This window comes from Dendronephthya gigantea, unplaced genomic scaffold, assembly GCF_004324835.1.
Source record: "Dendronephthya gigantea isolate DGI-Jeju-01 unplaced genomic scaffold, DenGig_1.0 000005F, whole genome shotgun sequence".
NCBI classification, from domain to species: Eukaryota; Metazoa; Cnidaria; class Anthozoa; order Malacalcyonacea; family Nephtheidae; genus Dendronephthya; species Dendronephthya gigantea.
The window spans coordinates 2600079-2618644 of record NW_021163015.1 but is presented as its reverse complement, the minus strand read 5'-3'; the positions used below and the strand labels follow the sequence as shown (position 1 = coordinate 2618644).

The 18566-nt window shown below is 36.9% G+C and overlaps 3 protein-coding genes across 3 annotated transcripts; 1 reads left to right on the top strand and 2 right to left on the bottom strand.

Annotated features, from left to right (window-relative positions):
- Positions 1–164: 164 nt before the first annotated feature.
- Positions 165–3993, bottom strand: LOC114516388 (sideroflexin-5-like). The gene is made up of 13 exons (XM_028535849.1): positions 3765–3993; positions 3489–3557; positions 3257–3334; positions 3120–3146; positions 2955–3009; positions 2853–2878; positions 2689–2742; positions 2556–2612; positions 2313–2469; positions 1968–2083; positions 1671–1756; positions 1395–1512; positions 165–263 (listed from the first exon to the last, which is right to left on the bottom strand). Exons 1-13 carry the CDS (start codon positions 3843–3845, stop codon positions 186–188), a joined length of 1002 nt encoding a protein of 333 aa, XP_028391650.1. The 5' UTR covers positions 3846–3993; the 3' UTR covers positions 165–185.
- A 5983-nt stretch (positions 3994–9976) lies between these two features.
- Positions 9977–14065, top strand: LOC114515800 (max dimerization protein 1-like). Its single transcript, XM_028535109.1, has 5 exons — positions 9977–10119; positions 10249–10315; positions 11016–11048; positions 12355–12469; positions 12656–14065. Exons 1-5 carry the CDS (start codon positions 10065–10067, stop codon positions 12890–12892), a joined length of 507 nt encoding a protein of 168 aa, XP_028390910.1. The 5' UTR covers positions 9977–10064; the 3' UTR covers positions 12893–14065.
- A 106-nt stretch (positions 14066–14171) lies between these two features.
- LOC114515799 (upstream activation factor subunit spp27-like) lies at positions 14172–18388 on the bottom strand. The gene is made up of 11 exons (XM_028535108.1): positions 18009–18388; positions 17804–17894; positions 16794–16893; positions 16551–16595; positions 16365–16412; positions 16209–16271; positions 16063–16129; positions 15795–15853; positions 15637–15696; positions 15384–15438; positions 14172–15267 (listed from the first exon to the last, which is right to left on the bottom strand). Exons 1-11 carry the CDS (start codon positions 18127–18129, stop codon positions 15191–15193), a joined length of 786 nt encoding a protein of 261 aa, XP_028390909.1. The 5' UTR covers positions 18130–18388; the 3' UTR covers positions 14172–15190.
- Positions 18389–18566: the final 178 nt, after the last annotated feature.

The window sequence follows — 18566 nt, the reverse complement described above, 5'->3', positions numbered from 1 at the left end:
GGCACTGGAAACGAAATTTGGTATTTAAAATTTTAAATTGTACGTTGGTAAATTTGTAAAATAGTTCTATCTAATTTGAAAGACTTTCTTTCCCATTCCAAATTCTGAATGACAAAATTGTTATGGTATTTTGTGTAATGTTTGTTGAAAGTTCAAAAATGTAGAATATCTTTACTTGTACTTGATTATAGTCCCTTGTTATAATGCAAAATCAGTTCAGTGCAATTTTTTTGAATCTCTGGTTCGGTATCCTTTATGTCTATCTACAACAAAATAAATGAAGCAAGCATAAGGGTTTCCTGTGTAGAAAGATGTCTGCTGACGTGATATTATCGTGTATTTGTCTTTTAGACACAAAATATATCGTTGAAAACAACGCAAAAACGTTTAGCTTTTCATTTACCAATACTATGCAGTATCAGAAAACTCAAAACATAAGTGCAAAATTTCTTGCCAAAATCCAAGCAAGGCAACGTAAAAATATGTCTGTCGGGCTTGAGATAATAATTCAAAGGCAACATTTTTGTGTGTGGACTATGGTATGCAGAAAACCAGCCGAGCCAATCGTCTACTTTATCACCATAGAAATGAATCTTCGTCAAGTGGAAATCACTTTGTTTAATTTGCTTTGAATGAAAATGGCATGCCAGCAAAGAAAGACCATTTTAATTAAAATGGTCGAACTACGACAACGCGTCAATCATGTGGTTTCCCGCCTCACAAAATCGCTTGGCATGCCAGAACCTTCAATTGAAAACGCTGGCTTTGTTAACCAGGAAATTTCCAAACAATTCTTCTACCCATAATTGCTTGGCACTGATATTGACCATTCGCCGAGTTCGATAAAAATAGCAGAGTGTTGTTGATCGCGTGTCACTCCATTACTCTGAATTTGGAGACGATGCCTCGGTCACGAGGAGACCTATATTACTATAATTATGTGTAGTGCTTTGCGAAAACATTGTCCAGAAATTGCATCTATTTTTAGAGGAAAAATTCCACAGCACCTCAAGCTTGGCGTATAGACTCAATTATTGGCTTGTTTACTTATAAAGTATACGCATTTTCTTGTATATCGTTATGATTTGAAACGAGTCACGAACATTCCAGGCAGAGAGAGTCATATAGAATTAAAGTAATTCCGAAAAATGAAAGCATAATACAAATTTATTCTGTATATTTCGAATCAAGATCGATTCATCTTGAGCAGAATCGTTTACAAGATTTGCGTAACTATAAAGCGTGTACAATTTAAAACATGCGTGTTTAAAACACGAATTATTTCGGAATTACTTTAATTCTATATGTGCTAAAACTTAATCAGCTGGTAAAGGATTAGAGGGAGTCATAAGACACCATTTTTTACTGTCGTGTGCGGGAACAATCAATCTTACCTGTGACATCTGAGGGAATAGCGCGATTGCAAAAGGCAGAGCGATACCAAATGACAGAATACAGGCAATGGCCTGAGTTGGTAGGATGAATCTAGGGTTCTTTCTTAGGAACTTTGTTCTAGAAAGGAATATGGAAAAAGACTCAAATTTAGACAAAAAGAACAAAGAAATTAGCTTGCAGCAAAAAATAGACGAGTCGTATAGTGAACCTTGAAACTAGTAATAATATTAAATCCAAATTAGTCTGAACCCTTTCCAATATATAAGAATATTTACCTTTCTAAGGCAGTCATAATAAGAGCTGGGGTACAAAGAACCGTGCCAGACAAGAAAACTCTTGTGATAATAGTTTCAAATATTGCCTGGAAATGAGAGTACATACATCGTCATCAATATTTAGTTTAGACTGCAAGATACATTGGTAAGAGAGATGAAAACACTAATCAGTTACGTTTCTGAAGCAGGAGAATTGAGGTAGGAACTGACTTGATCTTAAACCAGGAACAAAGACGGCTATTACTTTTTACAAGACTACAACAGTGAGAAAGCCAGACAAAATGAACTAAACCATACTCGCTTCGCTGCAATTCTTGAAGTTCCCTTGACATGACCTTCCTCGTCGACCAGTTCAACGCCTTCTATAAGTTCGTTGCTTCTCATGGCCAAGACATTGCAAACGTTAGCACTAGCTTTAATAAAAGAAATCGTTTATTAGACTCACAGCACGAAATAAGAATCACCTTCTCAAAACGGTTGTTTTGGAAATGGAGGTGAAATAACGAAGTAGTATTAGTAAGGCCTAAGGGTCCTCGTCCAGGCATAAGGAAAGTTTAAATCTTGAATTGCTATATGCATTGGCGATCTTTTTAGCCTTTCCCTGGCTCATTTTGATTGTATTGTCATAGTCAGAGTTCATACCTGTTGCAGGAAATGCTATCAGTCTTTGTAGTGTCCGACGAACTTGGGGCGAGAAAAATTTCGCTTTTTGTACGAAAACTGTGAGCCCGACAGCGATTGATACAGCGCTCGTAATGGCAGTTAAATAACTGAGAACAAATCTACTGGTCGGTGTTGGCTAGGGGAAATGTGAAGTTTTATAAAATAAGAAATGCATTTGATATAAATTAGCCCGGTGATTTCTGGCAGTGTGACAGTGTCTACCTTGGTGGCGTTTCTGTTTGAGTAATTTACTGCAGCATTGTGACTTTGATTCAACCACTAAAACAAACATGAACAAACAAACAATGAAACAACAAAAATACAACAAAAACAAAGCTCTTAAATTTGTTCATACCTGCCAAAATACAACAGTGGATAATGATGGTGCTGGTAGCAACATCCCAACAACCTAAAATGTTTTGGTGCAGTTACTACAGTTATAAAACACAGTAATATAACCCAAAGGTAATTGAACCTTCGCAATCGCCATAATTTTCATGTCTATGAAAAGTCACTTACTGTAATGGTTCCAAATGGTACAAACCCTGGAATAAAGAAGATACCAACAATGTGCTTATACTATTACTTTAATACTTATTACAAAATATTTTCAATTTGTACCTGACATTCGGAATGGCATAAATATCTTCTCATTTGTATCTGGATGAAATAGAGCCTAACAAATTAAAACAACAATTTGAATGTGAAAATATTCACTTGTAAGAGAGGTTGTGCCATCCTATTCTAGTTTTAAGAAACTCTTTACCAGGTAAATGTCTTACAAACCTCCTTAATCTTTCTTGCCTCCCATAACTATATAAAATTCCAAATTATTTACAAATTGTTAGATGTATAGTGACTGTTACATGAAGGCATGATAAAGAGCGATAAGATTTTTATGAATAAAAATAGCAAATACATACTTGCTCTGAGGTAACATCAGGAGAGAGTTCATTATTTTTATATGCTTCTAAGAGCTTTAGACAATCTTGTTCTTTTTCCTAAACATTATGTTAGGTAAACGTAAATCTTCATCTCAGGAAGAAAGCCAGCAAACAGTGATGGTAATGCATGACATAAGTAATATAAACAGTGATTGACAGATAAATAGCAAAACCAGGTACATGGTACATTATATTTTGTTATATGCCACACCTTTGTAACTAGCAATGTCCTTGGGTCAATTATATCCAGACATCTTCTGTATCGTCCCCAAAACGTGGCCTTCAAATGTTAAGAAACCATACGCTCGTTTTAAATATACTGCACTAGCTGCTAGAGAATTTTGCGACAATTTATATACAATTTGCTACATCACATACTGCATGGTATGCCTACGAAGTGTGGTGCGTGGCCAGCATGGGGACTTATTTCCTTATTCTTTATAAGGAAAATGCGGTGAAAGCAACCTAAGATCTGCAAGCAACAAACCTGGTCATATCTTGGCTGTCGTAATGAAAAATCGAGTTTACCAGAAGATTCATGGGAATTCGTATTTACCACGTCCGACATTTTGGAACAAACCTCCCCTCTACCCCTCCCTGGGTGGCACAAAATGATAACATCACACAGGGTGACAGGGATACATCAAACATCGCACACGAAAGTGACAAGGTGGAATAGTATGGCGTGTTAATGCTGATATTGGTTGTTGTTGTTAGTATAACCTGCGATGACGATTTGAATGTAACCCAAAGATAAATAGGAGCTTAGCTCGCCTGCTTTTGGGCTTGGAAATGGGGTTTGAAATGGAGGGTGATTATCACCCTCCATTTCAAACCCCATTTCCACCCGGTGATACAGCAAGGACCCTGCATCATCTCTACTATTCATCCCTGCTATTATGTAAACAATTTTCATGTCTCAAATATTCATGTTTTTAAATCTCATATTTCAAAAATGCTATTTTAAATTGTGATGCATCATATCAGGTCATACAAATACTTGAGTTCCGAGACCTGTCATTTACCACAATCTATCTTCTGCGGTAGTAAATAAAGTACTTGAAATAAAAGCCAGCGATTTGATACACCACAAAGAAAACTGCTGAACTAATGCCACTTGTGTCCCTGCTCCCCCAAAGACCAAACTATCTCGTGCACGCTCTGAACGTAGGATAACTAGAATATCTAGCTATATGTTTTTAGGTGGGGTCTACTGAAAGAGGGAAGTTTGTTGTGGTTAAATTAATTCGAAGTCGTGATCCTCGGCATACCCTCAGAGTAACACTGTCCAGAAGGAACGCGTGCCTTTGTCAGATCGTTTCGGCAAATTTTCAAAGTAACAGTGTGGTAAACTAAATAAAGGGTCTTGAATATGTATGACATAAAACAGAATACCGCGATGCCGTGATGGAGGTGTGTCATAAAGTGCTTCCTCGCCCTTGAATAACCCTACAAACACATCCGATTAATAAGAGATCAACCTCCCTGTAATGACACTCCAAAAACATTATTTTGGACGTAGAAATCTTTTTTCGAAGAACATTCTAGACCTTACTATCATTTATCCTCGCTTCCCAGTCGGAAAAAGTTGCAACAAAACAACACCAGGCCAGGCAGGCTTCTTCCTTACGGCTACGGAGCAATATACTATGATTAAATGAAATCGCTTGTTAGAGAAAACGAGAGATTTTGTCATTGTTTACAGTCTCCTTTTTTCACCGCTGTGCAAAAACACTGCCGCGGTGCGCGGTTTGTTGACATGTTTACCTAAAGCACTGCTTGTTTGTTTCGTTCCAAAACGATGATTTCCTAAAAGGTACTAGACACTGAAGTGGCCAGTGGGTATAGATGTTTGCATCCACCGTTGTCTTGAAATGGCGTTATCGTTATTGTCTTTCTAACACTTCTCTCTCCGGGTCATAACCCTTTTGTACCCTTGTGGATACCAATCTATATTAGGAGGCTCAACCGTTCAGTCTGTCTAGAGTAGACATACAAATCGTAGTTTTGTGTAACATTAGTATATCAGTATATGTGTGTCGGCTGGGTTTAGTAGCTTCTGAGTTCTGATATAGGTTTCGCTCCGTGTCAAGTAGCCACTTGCAAGCTGAAGTCAAATATTCGTTTCGTGTTTACGGCGTACTTTTCCAACATATAGTATCATTTCTTTGATCAATCATGCACACAAACACTGTTCCATGTGAACCCCCGACATCTGATAGGCATCGTTTTACATATGGTGTCTTTCAACTACACTGACCCTGGTGAAATAATGTTTGTGAAGAACTCAATATCGGGTTTGGACCCCACCTCATGTACTATAGATGTGGTACAAGTGTTCGTAGGAACGCGGGAACGATGAAAAGGCATAGTGAGGAAGAACTTTATGAAGAGCACAGCCGTCTGCTGCACGTATACTTGACTGAGATTGTTTGCAAAACATTGGCAGTTAAACTTCGTCTAATCCTGTTGTAGTCCTAATCCTAGCGTTGCCTTAAGCAGAGTTATCCGGCAAAATGCAATGTAGTCCTTTATACTGGAAGGGCATTCAACTTTGGTGTGTACCCGGGGTCTTTTAGAGGGGAGAAAAACAAAAAAAACTTGAATCTTCAATGTTTTCTGACGAGATTACTGGATTTCCGTTGGCCTGAAGAACGGCATATCAAATGCATGTACTTTGTACAGCCTATTTCTACTTTTTTTTTCTACCATATTGGGAATTAAATAAACGAGGAACGATATTGCTAGGAATCACAGGCTGAACAGACAGACTTTTGAGTGACTATTGTGGGTGACATCCTCACCAAATGCTCAACTGTTCCTTGTTTTCCAAGTTCGTCTACATGACGTTTACAAAAGAAGTGCAAAATGGCTCGTTTTTCAGGACGAATGGCATATAACTTGATCGAAAGTTCACATTCCTGAACAAGGGGTGCACGTGGGTGATATCATATGACGTGGGTATGAGAATATTGCTAGTTTGCATGTCTTAAAACATGACTAATCCAAAAAAGATGTCTCGCTGGTTTGTTCTTCTACCAACATAAAAGATGTTTTACTGTCGCCTGTCGGATGTATAACCACCAAGTAGATCTATATTGCTTATTTCACAAATTTTAAAATGCTTTATATCAAATTTAAGGACATTCCATTGCTCACGTGCAATGTCGTTTTGTCTAGCCAAACTTTGATCGTGCGCCAAGCTATCTTTGTGGGCTGATCATAAAGACAAAGAAATTACCTCAAACCAACCCCTTAGCAACCAGCCTTGAATGGTTGTCGCCTACAACCGTTGTAAACAAATAGTTCCTTCACATTCAAAAGATTTATTCCGGTTTCTGAAAACATTTCCAAACACCAGGCAACTGTTTTGGGGATTTGTGAATAAACGGACAACTATCGAGGGCGGGAAAAATACCACAATGTTTATGTTAATGACAAAACGCAGTAGAAGACCAGAAGTTATTCGACTATCACGCATTAGACCAGATAATCTTATTCACTATTACCTTATTAGGTAAGCTTGTGTTCAAGGTCTTTGTGTAAAATATTAAATATTCGTCTCAGCATTCTTCAACGTATTTTAATAAATCGGCTTGTGATAAATTGTGCGAAAACAATAGAATTGCCCTCAACCGACAACCATCACATGGTTGCTCCTGGTTGATCATGACATTGCAACATCACTTGTTTATCGACAGGGGAGTACCAGGAACCTGAGAAATTTATACCTCAGCATTTCTATGATACTAATTTGACTAGTTTATTTTCCCATGATTGCTGCGAAATTCAATTATTCCTAAGTGGCTGATAATGTATCAGTTGACAAACAGAACAAACTTGTTTTCACACGTCGGATAACCACTTTAACCAGCAGTTTCACAGTACTGGTTCTCGACCAATCAGAACGCCCCTTAGATTGCTCTAAAATCGTGACAAGTAAAGTGACTCACTATGGTTATTTTTGGTCAGGTTACATGAAACACGATCTAGCTTTTTCCCCGTATCCCTGGAAATTTTTTTATGAAATACAGACATGAGACATCAATGTTTATCATTTTAGTAGGTTTCATCAAATGAAATCTATTTTTAACAGCGCTGGGGCACGCAAAACGCAGGTTCAGACACTCACTCATCGGTCGTAAACATAAATTCAAAAGTCAAGGTTAACTGTTGAAGTCACGTTTGTAGGAGCTTAGTATTGAAATATATTAGGTTCAAGTGGATTAACTGATACCCTTATTTTAGAGAACGCTTTCCTTTCAGATTTGATCACTACTACACGGGCATGGGATGTTATCTCTGCTCTTTGTTCTTTGAAGCTTCGCTTTAAGTCTATACGTTTTCAAAACAAAGAACAAGTCTTTATGTTGTGCTCGTCAACACCCCTGTGACACCCTAATCGTCATTTAACTAAGTGCTAACAATAGCTTGTTCCACGTACGGGAAGTGGTTGGTTTTACATCCCTAATGTAAATATTTAAAAGTGTGCACGGATATTTTGACAGCATATAACCTAACAAGTTACAGAGCAACGTGCAAAAATACCTTCGGGTTGCTGCGCGGTGGCCAGGAACAGGGAAGCCTATGTTTCCACTGTTTCCCAATTTGACTAATTTTTGAAGCGCGCACATCTTTTCCAAAAACGCGTCATATTAAACTTTTGTACCTTTACGTAAGCAAGCTCGTCATTCTTCTTTCCGTGAAAATTGGCGTTGTTATGAATTATTAACGAAATATACAAAAGCTGATGCTGTTTTTATCCGAAGCAGTTGTTATGCAGATGTTAATAACAGGCTCGAATGATTTCACTGCGAAATTCACGTGGGAACCATAAACCATGTGATGAAGAAAGAAGAGTTGTAACCCGACCGAAAATATTCGTTGGTGGTCATATCGGATGAGAATTTTCCACACTTGTCCATATGCATGTTTCTGAGAACATAGATTCAAACGGACCTTGTTTCGTGTAAAACCCATAATTTTGGCCAAAATACTGGCACCTGCATGTATACTTGCAAAACAGCATCAAATTTCTCGCCTGTCGTGTGGTAGACCTACACGAGAAGATTTAACATAACAACATTCCATGGTAGAAAAGAGTTCTTAATACGGACTAAATTGAATTGTATCCTAAAATCCGGCAGCATTAGAGCCCACGAAGCTGCAATTTTTGACGCGTAATTCTTTATGTAAAGTGTTGCCCAAACTATTGTTGATCATGTCAGCACTTAACTATATCAGCTGTAGGGCGGGATTGTAGGAAGTAGTGAACGCTAGAGCATGGATATAAATTAGTACTTTTACACAACCAACACCTCACTACAGTCTCTGCTTTAATAAAAAAAAACTAGAAACTGCATCAATTACGCAACTATAGTATGCTTGTGGCGTCAATTGTGCATATCAATAAACGACAATTAACGTTGAAATTGAAACACTATGTAAAAAATACGCATGTTTGCCGGTAGATGTGTCGCGATATCACAAGCAGTCGGTGCACCTAAGTGACCCAGCTCTTCACTCTAAGGGCACAGCATGGCAAAACATAGGTTTACAAATATCAACAGTAGAACAGTAGATTGAATTCTATTGGATTACGACTAATCTAAACCGACTATTCTAGCAAAGGTTACAATAGGTATTAATATTATTCCTTGTCAACGATTCCTTATCAACTTATAATAGTTCAAAAGACACAACAGTAACAATATATATATCCCGACACTGCTTGATTTTATCTAACAATATATAGCCCTAGACTGTTTGATATTATCTAGGCGAAAAGGATTAACTTTCAACCTGCCTGGGCGTGTTTTATATCCTATTGTGTCTCAGTAGTGACCAATGACCGTAAAAAGCGCTGACTTATCGCATTTTTTTATGCCTAAACGCTGTCGCTAGAAAGCGAACGAGTTTGTTCGCGTTCTGGAATATATCAGGTGATATTAACCTCTCACCGCACAATAACCTTATTAACATAAAATACAAGTGTTTTCGCTAAAAATATCAGATAGGTAAATACGAATCTGTGGGATTAGGACCGCGTTTTAAACCGTCTCGAAACATATGTCAGAGCAGTTTCGTATGACACCTCGCGATTAAATTCACAACATGCTTGTCAACAGAGGCGACCGTGGCCACGCGCTATGTTTCAATATTGTTCTTGAGGACATTCCCGTTGTGCCTTTCAATTGATCTCTACCGTACGCTATCGCAATATTTTTATTGGATGAAACCATAACCATAATCTTAGACACTTTATCGGCGACATCTACAATTAAGTTCGCGAAAACAATGTACACACAATCTGTACAATATATAACCAATTGCAGCCAAAGGCGAAAGCAAAAATACTGTATTTTTATTAGCAAGGGCACTTAGCATTTCTACGGGAATACAATACATATAAAACAGTGAGATTAGAGGTCCGATAACATCAAATTTGGGCCTCGATTGAATTTTGATTCGAAACGCTGCCCCTATGGTTTCACTTGTGTTTACAAGCACGTTGAATCGCCGCCCACGTGTGACACTCTGGCGGTCATGTGGATTTCACCGTTGTTGAAATATTGCTCTCTGATTGGTTCATTTTCCCTAAGTCAATTTCCTAATTGGTCCCTTTCAACGATCAGCCAATCAGATTCCTTGTTTTATTTGTGTTTGGGCTGAACTCGAATGACGTTATCGCGCGTGACAAAAATTTCTTTAGTCAGCCACAATCATCACCGGCACTGTTCAGTTTTGGAAATTGTATCGAACCTAGCTCAGTTCTTTGCCTGAAAATATGGGAATCGAACAGCTTCTTGCTGCAGCAAAGCTATTAGAGGAACAAGAAGCGAGTAAGTGAAGTTTTGTTCCTTCAAGAGCTTGCCAAGCTCTTCAATATCGACGCTTTCCATGTTGTCGTCAGTGACGATGCCTGTATTTTAATGTGGCTCTATAATAACAGTTTTGTTTTCATGTGCTAGTTGACAAGCGGCTACGAACGCCAGATAAGAAAAGCAAAAGACAAAATAAACGTTCACCGAGCTACAGGTAAGAAAACCGAAAACGTTCAACCAGTATCCACACGTAATAAACGGGATAAGGATTAATTGCCAACGAAACGCTCGCTGTCCTGTGTTTACTTGTGGATTGAAATATGCACGCGAAAATATGGCCGGATTTCGATGACAGTAACCGACTGAAATTCTTTACTACTTCGTGCACAACTATTCTTATCTATTTACTTGTGGCCTAGAAGTACTTTAAGCGAACGCAATTTAAATATATGTCGTACGCGAGAAATTTCGGTCGTTTTTCCCGAAGGGCCTAGTGCCATGTTGGGGGGCTTCCCCTGAGAATTCTTCCTTGCAATTTCCTTAGTATTTATGGATATTATGTCATGAGATTTTTCAAACTTCCTTTTGTATTTTGCTCGGTCTGCTTGTGAGCATTGCTTTGGTTCATTTCAATGCTATCCTTGGGTTTAATAAAACTCTGAACATAGCCAGATGGCATCGTCTTGATTACCATACATCACGCTGCGAAAAGCATAGTACGAATTGTTCACTATCTTTTTATTTTATGCACGGAAAACATTAGCAAGCGTTCAAGAGATAAAGAGCACCTAGAATAGTCTTTTAAGCAAACATAGATTACTATTGCGAGACTTTTGCATCACGATATTTAACTGATGACCCCGCGGTCCTCAATTGTTTACATTTTAATTTTGTTTTATTTCTGCAATTTTTAGCCGCTCCACACACAACCAACTCGAAAAAAACAGGTAGGCTTTCGCAAATGAAGAAATTACGTATTAAACAAACACATAGAACTTTTGAAGTTTCTCAATGGATTTTGAAGAACCACGAGTGTTTTTCCATGCCACGTGTGTGGGATAGTTATATATTCGCACGTGTCTCGTTGTCGTTCAGTTCACCTGGCGAAACTCATTCTGCTGTACATCAAAATATAAACAAAGGGAACTTTTATCAAAATGATCTCGCATGTATATATGCATGTGTGGCCTGTCGACGTTACAATTTACGCCTTTGAGCCAGAATTTTGCTAAGGAAACGGGAGTGTCCAAGTCTGACGTTTCAGGAACGCGATTGTCGTACGCTTCGCATAAAACGTACTACCGGAAAAAGGGGCGATGCTATATGTGTTAGGTTTCCGGCTTTATTGATTTTATATGTTGTTTGTAATATTGCTTTATTGTCTCAACCGTTCGCTCTAAAAAACCGCCCATTTCGTTTAATTTCTGTACATATGCACGCCGGGGAAAATGCAGCAAAATTGACACGCTTGGCAAAAGTGTGAACAAAAATCGCCATGGCAAAACACAGGTAGAGAAGCTTGGTTCGCGTTCGCACCTGTTGTGGGCCATTATTTTTAGTTTTCTCACAACTGCTGCCCAATCCACGAAGCTCTAAGCAGTGTTTAAATAAAATACAAAAATACCAAGCCGACCGCAATACTCCCCACGAATTCATCGCGTCGTTTGTAATAAAATTCGACGTTTTTATTTTGCATATTTTCGTGATGTCGCACTGCGAGATTCGTAATAGCCCATTGCTTGCTTTTTCCGTGACGGAATATTAGCTACGATGTCTTATAAATTATAAAAATATTAGATCATTTAGTATAATTTAGTTTCATCTAAAAGCCAGGTGTAAATATTCGGCCTCGTTATTACACTTTTTACAACTTTTCGATGCTCCTTGGCCTTGCCAAGGGCAAAGCAGTCCAGGGGGTAACAAAATAACCAACAATTGTGACAATATTAAAGATTTCTTTAAAAAAACACTTAAGAGTCATGGACAAATTACGCTCCCTCTAGTATAGGATTTAATTTGAAGGAATCTCATACATTAACAATGATTTTTTAACATTGAAAGTTTTGTTGACTCTTGTTATTCAGTGATAAAAATTCAAGCACACTAGTGAAAGAGCATTGTTCAAGTGCACTTATCACAACTATTAGTCTATTATATTCACAGGTTTCAACCTGTCGTAAGCCACCCTAAATTTGACTATATCTTTGATAAAACGTAGCAAAATGACTAAGTAACATCTCTCCCCACTTCTAGACGTGCACATCTTCGAGACTGTCTTGAAACACTCAAAGAAATTGTTCCAACACCACCTGATCATCAAAAATCAACAACATTATCTCTCTTACAAAATGCCAGACACTACATCAAGGTAAAACAATTCATTCATCCCATCTGTTCCTATTGATGTTAACATTTTCCCTGAAAAGTGTGTGTCAATTCTACAATTATGTATACATTGATGAAAAATGGTTTTTAATTAGTATTTTATTTTCTAAAGGTAGCCATAATATAAATTCAAACTCATTAGAATTTTTAATTATAAATGTCATGATAGGTGTTGGAGAATACTGACAAGAAAGCCGTAGCAACAAAAGAAAAATTATATAAAGAAAGGCTAAAGCTAATGAAACAACTGCGGTGTCTCAAAGGCGACCTCGAACTCAGAATACGAAAAGGCTCTGAGGGAGAGTCTGTGTGCGATGATGAGATTGATATAGAGGATACAGAGTACCATAGTGAATCTGATCGTTGCAGCACAGATGGGAGTGGCGGTAGTGATGGTGGCCTTTGAAGGCTCAATCCCTACAGGGATATATTAACAGGCAAATGTATATATTGTACTTATTTGGAGGCCTATTAGTATAATACTGTGTATCAGAGAAGTGGATTGTCAGGTCTATTGTGTAGAGACCACATGATCGGTTTATTGATAAGCAACTTCCATGATTTAACTATAACTCAGATATCCAACAACCCACCACAGCTAAAAAATTAAATTATTGCACCATTCAGTCACAGCTAAGTTGGTTTTACTGAACCAAAAACTGCCAATATACGATATATGTAAAAATTTCAGATGTACATAATGTTCTTGCGGTCAAGATTGGGATTTGTAATGTAGAAATTTTATTGAATCCAAAAATCCAAGGTAAAATTGGTATCCAATTTTACCATTGTAAAAATATTAACCCCCCCATTGGCATAATTATTCACTTCTCTGGAATATTTTTTATGAAAATATTATATTGTGTTCTGTCCTTGGGGTTAAGAGGAAACCGTTCAACTTATAGTTATGGTCTATTAAATGGGCAATGCCAGTACTGAAGAAGTGTGGCATTGCTTATTTAAGTTAGTGTAAATATAATAATATAAAATTGGCTGCTTAGAATATTCATTCTACAATTATAGCATTCAGGGAAAATATATAACTTGTAAATAAAAATGTTAATAGCAAAATATCATTAATGCGCCTTAATAGCTGAGAACAAGCGTGCACAAATTGTATATCAAGTTATTTCTAATGTAAAAAGTTACCTGGAATATGTCATGTGCCCATTTCTACGGTTGTCATATAACATTCTTTCATATTATAAATAGGATAGGTGGCTTTTAGGCGCTCTGTTTTTATGCTTTATGACATGGTTATATAGTCATCAATTTCAGGCCCTTCCACATAATTGTTTAAAAAATCAATTTGTGCACGTTTCAGCAAGACATTGCTGTTCATAAAACAAGCAAAATCTATTTATTAAAATATACTTCAAAATTGGGGACAATGAGAAGATAGAATTAGTTGAATTGCATCAAGAAGCGAAGCGACTTTTAAAGGTACTTCGCGATTTAGTTTCACTATAAAAATATGTTTTACAAAAGCATCTACACATATAAATTTTTATGCATTTTGTATATGTAGTGGGTTGAATTGTAATATTAGTGCAGAAATAAAAAATATTTTATGAATTGAGTCGTTTGTAAATTGTAATCACTCAGTTGGCAACTTGTTCCCTAAGGTAAGGTTAGTTAACCATGTGAACACCCAAATCAAAACCCCAAATTAACTCTTCCGTAACTCAATAAGTAACCAGATTTATTACCACTATGGTTAACTATAAAAACGAACATGAATATTTTTACTCCTTTAGTATACCATAACTGCCATTAACGAATGCCAATATCATTCTTAAAGAAGTTAATCAACCATTACTGTAAAGATCACAGTGGAGGCACACTTCATACCATAAGGCATGAATGAAAAAAAGAAGTCGACCAAAAGAAATAAAAGTTTAGCACAAATTAAAATAATTTAACCTTTTTTCTATGCCGGTGTTTTTAAGGAACATCAGTTAACTCATCAACATTAAGTATCAAATAAACAATTTTAGACTTCATGAATTCTAGTACTACCATCCACAATTTTTGCAGTAATTGTGGATTTAACCATAGGCAGCCCAAAACTGTGTGAGAAAATTTTTGGTAATTTTTCAATATAATTAGTAATGTACAATTACATGTAATTATACATTACTATATTTATGCATTACTAATTATATTGACAAATTACCGAAAAATTTCTAGGGCAGTTTTAGGCCGCCTACAATTTAACTCCAGTAAGATTAGGCTTAATACAACTTCATTGGAATAACAAAAACTGCTCAATAAAATGGTGGCGATAATGCACCGACTAAAGACCATAAAAAGCTATTCAAATAATCTAAAAATAATGCTATGAGAAGTCAGGGAGAGCGATTGAGTATTACATTTTGTGTGTACCATTTCAAAGCGCAAACATCTTTTCTGAATGTTGCCCTCCCAAACTTCTAGTTTTTCTGGGAATTTGTAGTGAATGGTTAATTCATAAATGTATCGTCAAAGACTGCCCAGTTTTGCATTCACTAAAGCATTGAACCTTCACTAAAACAGTTTAGTTCTTCACTTGTTAAAAAACAATTCGTGGTCACAAATCGATATCTTACTAGCATGGATGACCGCTTTAAAAACGCAACGAACGAGAACAAACTGGAACAAACTACTACATAAACTGGCACACAGCCAGATCACCTCAGGTCTTTGTTTATCCTTCTGTGTACCTTTACTGCACCTGGGATGGATCAATGACATGTTTCTTGAGGTATTTCATCATGGCAAATGTCATGAATCGCTTTTGTCCTGAGAAAAAAATGTAGAAATTGAAGGAATTTTAAATAAAAGTTTAAAACAGTTTATTATTTTCCGCATAGGCAAATAGCAAAAATATCTTCGCAGAAATAAATACATTCACCTACCAATGATTTTTTCCAGCTGTTCATCACAGATTGTGTACCGTTTGTTTGTGGGATCCTTTAGAAAACAAATCAAAACAATTCATCAAACACTGAGCAATTCATAGAACCAAATCTTTTAGAACTATTCATTTAGTTCTTTCATGTCTATCACTTTTACACCAGTTTGAGCTGCGGTGAACTAAACTTTCAAATTTTTGTTTTGCAATAGCAATTGATGTTCATGGTGTAAGAAAGAAAAGAACAAACGAATTACCAATAAATCTCTTTCTTTGATAATCTGCCACATCTTTTTCACAACCTCTGAACGAGCCATCTATAAAATAAATACATCTTTTCATTGCCATTAAAGGGAGAAAAACATTCAAATTTTAAAAAGGTTCATTAAAAATGCAACAAACAGTTTATGCTCACATGTGTTTCCCCCATGAGATCTGCCAGTTCTGGTGATAACAACATTGGCATTGAGAAACCTGTGAACATTGTAAAAACGTAAGTCTGAGTGTTTATCTGAGGCTCTGATAATGTAAGTAGCATGTAGAGAAACATATATTTTATCCCATACAGAATGTTCTTGTACTCCAACCCATAGCTAGCAGCTAGCCTGCCCTCCCTACTGCCCCCTACCATAACCACACCCAACCCTTCCCTGGGTATTTTTGTCTTCTCTACTTTCATTTACCTCCTTTCTTCTTTCCTCCTTCTCCTTTTTCGGCTTTGGGTTTCTTGGCTGCCTTTCCCTTTTCCTTCTGCAACAAATAAGAAAGCTGCAGATGATTTCATATGTTTCATGCAACTGATAACACACACTCAATGTCTTCATCTTACATTCCTAGCAGCTTTCTTCTTCCTTGGTTTTTTCTTTTCATCCGAGTCACTTTCGCTCTCACTCTAAAGAATCATCAACAAAGATGATCTAAATCTAACAAACAGAAATGACCTAAGGCAATTTCTTTTCATTCATTTGAACAAAACTATTTATACCTGGTAAGACATATCATCTGAATCACTCTCATCCTTCACTTTTCTTTTCTGTTTCACATCAAAAAATATTTTATTAACACTTAATGAAGATGAGCAAATTAGACTTTGATGAATGGTTTAGTTGGAGGAATATTGACAGTTTTGTTGGCATTAAAGTTATATTTTGAAAAATCAAATGGTATTTACCCTTTCAGATTTGACTGGAGATTTGGATTCTTTTTCTGACGATTCCTGGGAAGAAAAAATGTTTATTATTCAGTTGTTTTTCAAATTGCTTAGGACAGTCGCTGCATGCACACTGCAAACAATCTATTTGCAGTTTGAAAAAATGACAAGATGCGAACATTGGTCACAGTTTGTTAAATGAAACAACTTTTGTAGTAAAGCCAGCTAAGATTTTATCAAGAACACCACAGTCTTCAATGTTACCTCTTTCTTTCCAGCGTCACTTTTACTTCCACTCTCCTCGTCGCTGTTATCCGACTTTTCATCAACCAATTGCATGACTATGTCATCAATCTGCTTCTTTCTGTAACATCAATTGAAGCATGGATGGATTCAGAAGACCTGACAGAGAGTGCTTATCATCTCTCAGCCATGATCCAGGTAAAATATGTGGGACTTGTTCTCTTATAGTATAGAGCAGTCCATTTTTATGCAGTGAAAAAATACACAAGACTGGTACTTAGACATGATATCACAGCTAAATTTAGTGGTCAATACAACACGGCCAGGCATAACATTTTTAAATTATTAAGGTGGCATTCAGTCAGTGAGTGACTATGGAATGAGACTTTGGAATGGTTAGGCATACTCACTATGGTAGATCTAGAGAGAAAAATATTGCCTCTCAAAATTGACAAAAAAAAATTGCTAAGGAAACTCATGTGCTTTTTGAATCATTCCTATCATAAAAATTTAGACATGGGAACAACAGAAAGCAAAAGCCCTTTAAATGATTCTGGAGAAGACTGGAAAAAGCACATTTAGGTGAAAAAATCCATTGCTTTTGCATTGGTACTGTGTTATTTCATTACATTGTCAGCTGTCAAAGTCAAAGCCTAACAAAGCTTTAACACACAAGAGCAAGGTCAAAAGTTTTTTCTAGATTCAATGAGAGGTCACAGCAGCTGTAAAAGCCTAAAATCAACAGAACTTCAATAAACTCAGGCAATAACTTTTGGTTATTTGCTGCATATCATCAGATAATTATATCTAAATATAGGCAGGTTTTCCAATTTAACTTCATTCATAATCAATAACAAATTGTTTGTCAGACACAGCAGACAGACGGATTGGCATCTTCCAAAACAAAGGAAAAATGGGGGACAGTGAATTACATTGACTTGGCACAACTCTTTAACTCTCTTAAGCTAGCATGTAGCGAAATAAATAAGAAGGAATATAGTCTAGACTCTCGTGTGAACAACTTCCCTAACCTATGCGATAAGGTAGTGTTGTGTTTCTTTTCCAATATTTGTCGAATTTTCTTAGAAGTTAATGTCGCCAGATCCCCATTGTCGATAATTTCTACAGAAGGGAAAAAGAATTCTCAAAATGTGTTTTGATTGACCATTAGGATTGAGAAACTACTTTAGTTTTAGGTAATAAAATGCCAAAAAATGTATAAATTATTAGTCAAACCTGCAATATTTTCTCTCAATTCGGTCTCGCTGAGATTGTCGGCCATGATGATCGTCCCTCGTACACCCGCCTGCAGGCCTGCTCCACGTGCGCGTGCTAAGCAGGCCATGCTCTGGACCATGCTTTTACAAAAAGGCGTGGCCAAGCGTATAAAAATGGCGGCTATTCGCACTTTCTATACCTTTGCTGAACCGCATTCAGCCAATCATCAGAACACTGAATCTGAAGTGCCAGCATATGATAAATGCCTCAGCCGAGTGGCTGTAAGTAAAAAGATCTAAAAGCCCTACGTCACACAGACCTACGTTTCGCCCGACAAAAACGCGGCCAAAACTAAAAAAATTATACCCATTTAACCACTTGGCGATTTCCAAAGTTCAGCGCTAGAGAAATTTGTTACGTGTGACATTAGACGTGCAAATACAAGAGAATAATTACATAAATGAGCAGGTGATATGTTTCATTAGTATCGTGTTACTGTTTTTAACACTTGAAAACTGCCACGTTTGAACATGTCCTAATTTGTTTTAAAACATTGAAAGACCTTGGCTAAAAATA

Coding starts and splice junctions, on each gene's coding strand:
- LOC114516388 (XM_028535849.1), bottom strand. CDS start 3,845: ATGTCGGACGTGGTAAATACGAATTCCCATGAATCTTCTGGTAAACTC. Junction 2,084..2,312: donor GATAGCATTTCCTGCAACAG/GTATGAACTCTG, acceptor CTTTTATTAAAG/CTAGTGCTAACGTTTGCAAT. Junction 264..1,394: donor TATTCCCTCAGATGTCACAG/GTAAGATTGATT, acceptor ATTTTGTTGTAG/ATAGACATAAAGGATACCGA.
- LOC114515799 (XM_028535108.1), bottom strand. CDS start 18,129: ATGGTCCAGAGCATGGCCTGCTTAGCACGCGCACGTGGAGCAGGCCTG. Junction 17,895..18,008: donor ATTGAGAGAAAATATTGCAG/GTTTGACTAATA, acceptor TCCCTTCTGTAG/AAATTATCGACAATGGGGAT. Junction 16,130..16,208: donor AGAAGAAAGCTGCTAGGAAT/GTAAGATGAAGA, acceptor TATTTGTTGCAG/AAGGAAAAGGGAAAGGCAGC.
- LOC114515800 (XM_028535109.1), top strand. CDS start 10,065: ATGGGAATCGAACAGCTTCTTGCTGCAGCAAAGCTATTAGAGGAACAA. Junction 10,120..10,248: donor ATTAGAGGAACAAGAAGCGA/GTAAGTGAAGTT, acceptor TTCATGTGCTAG/TTGACAAGCGGCTACGAACG. Junction 10,316..11,015: donor AAACGTTCACCGAGCTACAG/GTAAGAAAACCG, acceptor TGCAATTTTTAG/CCGCTCCACACACAACCAAC.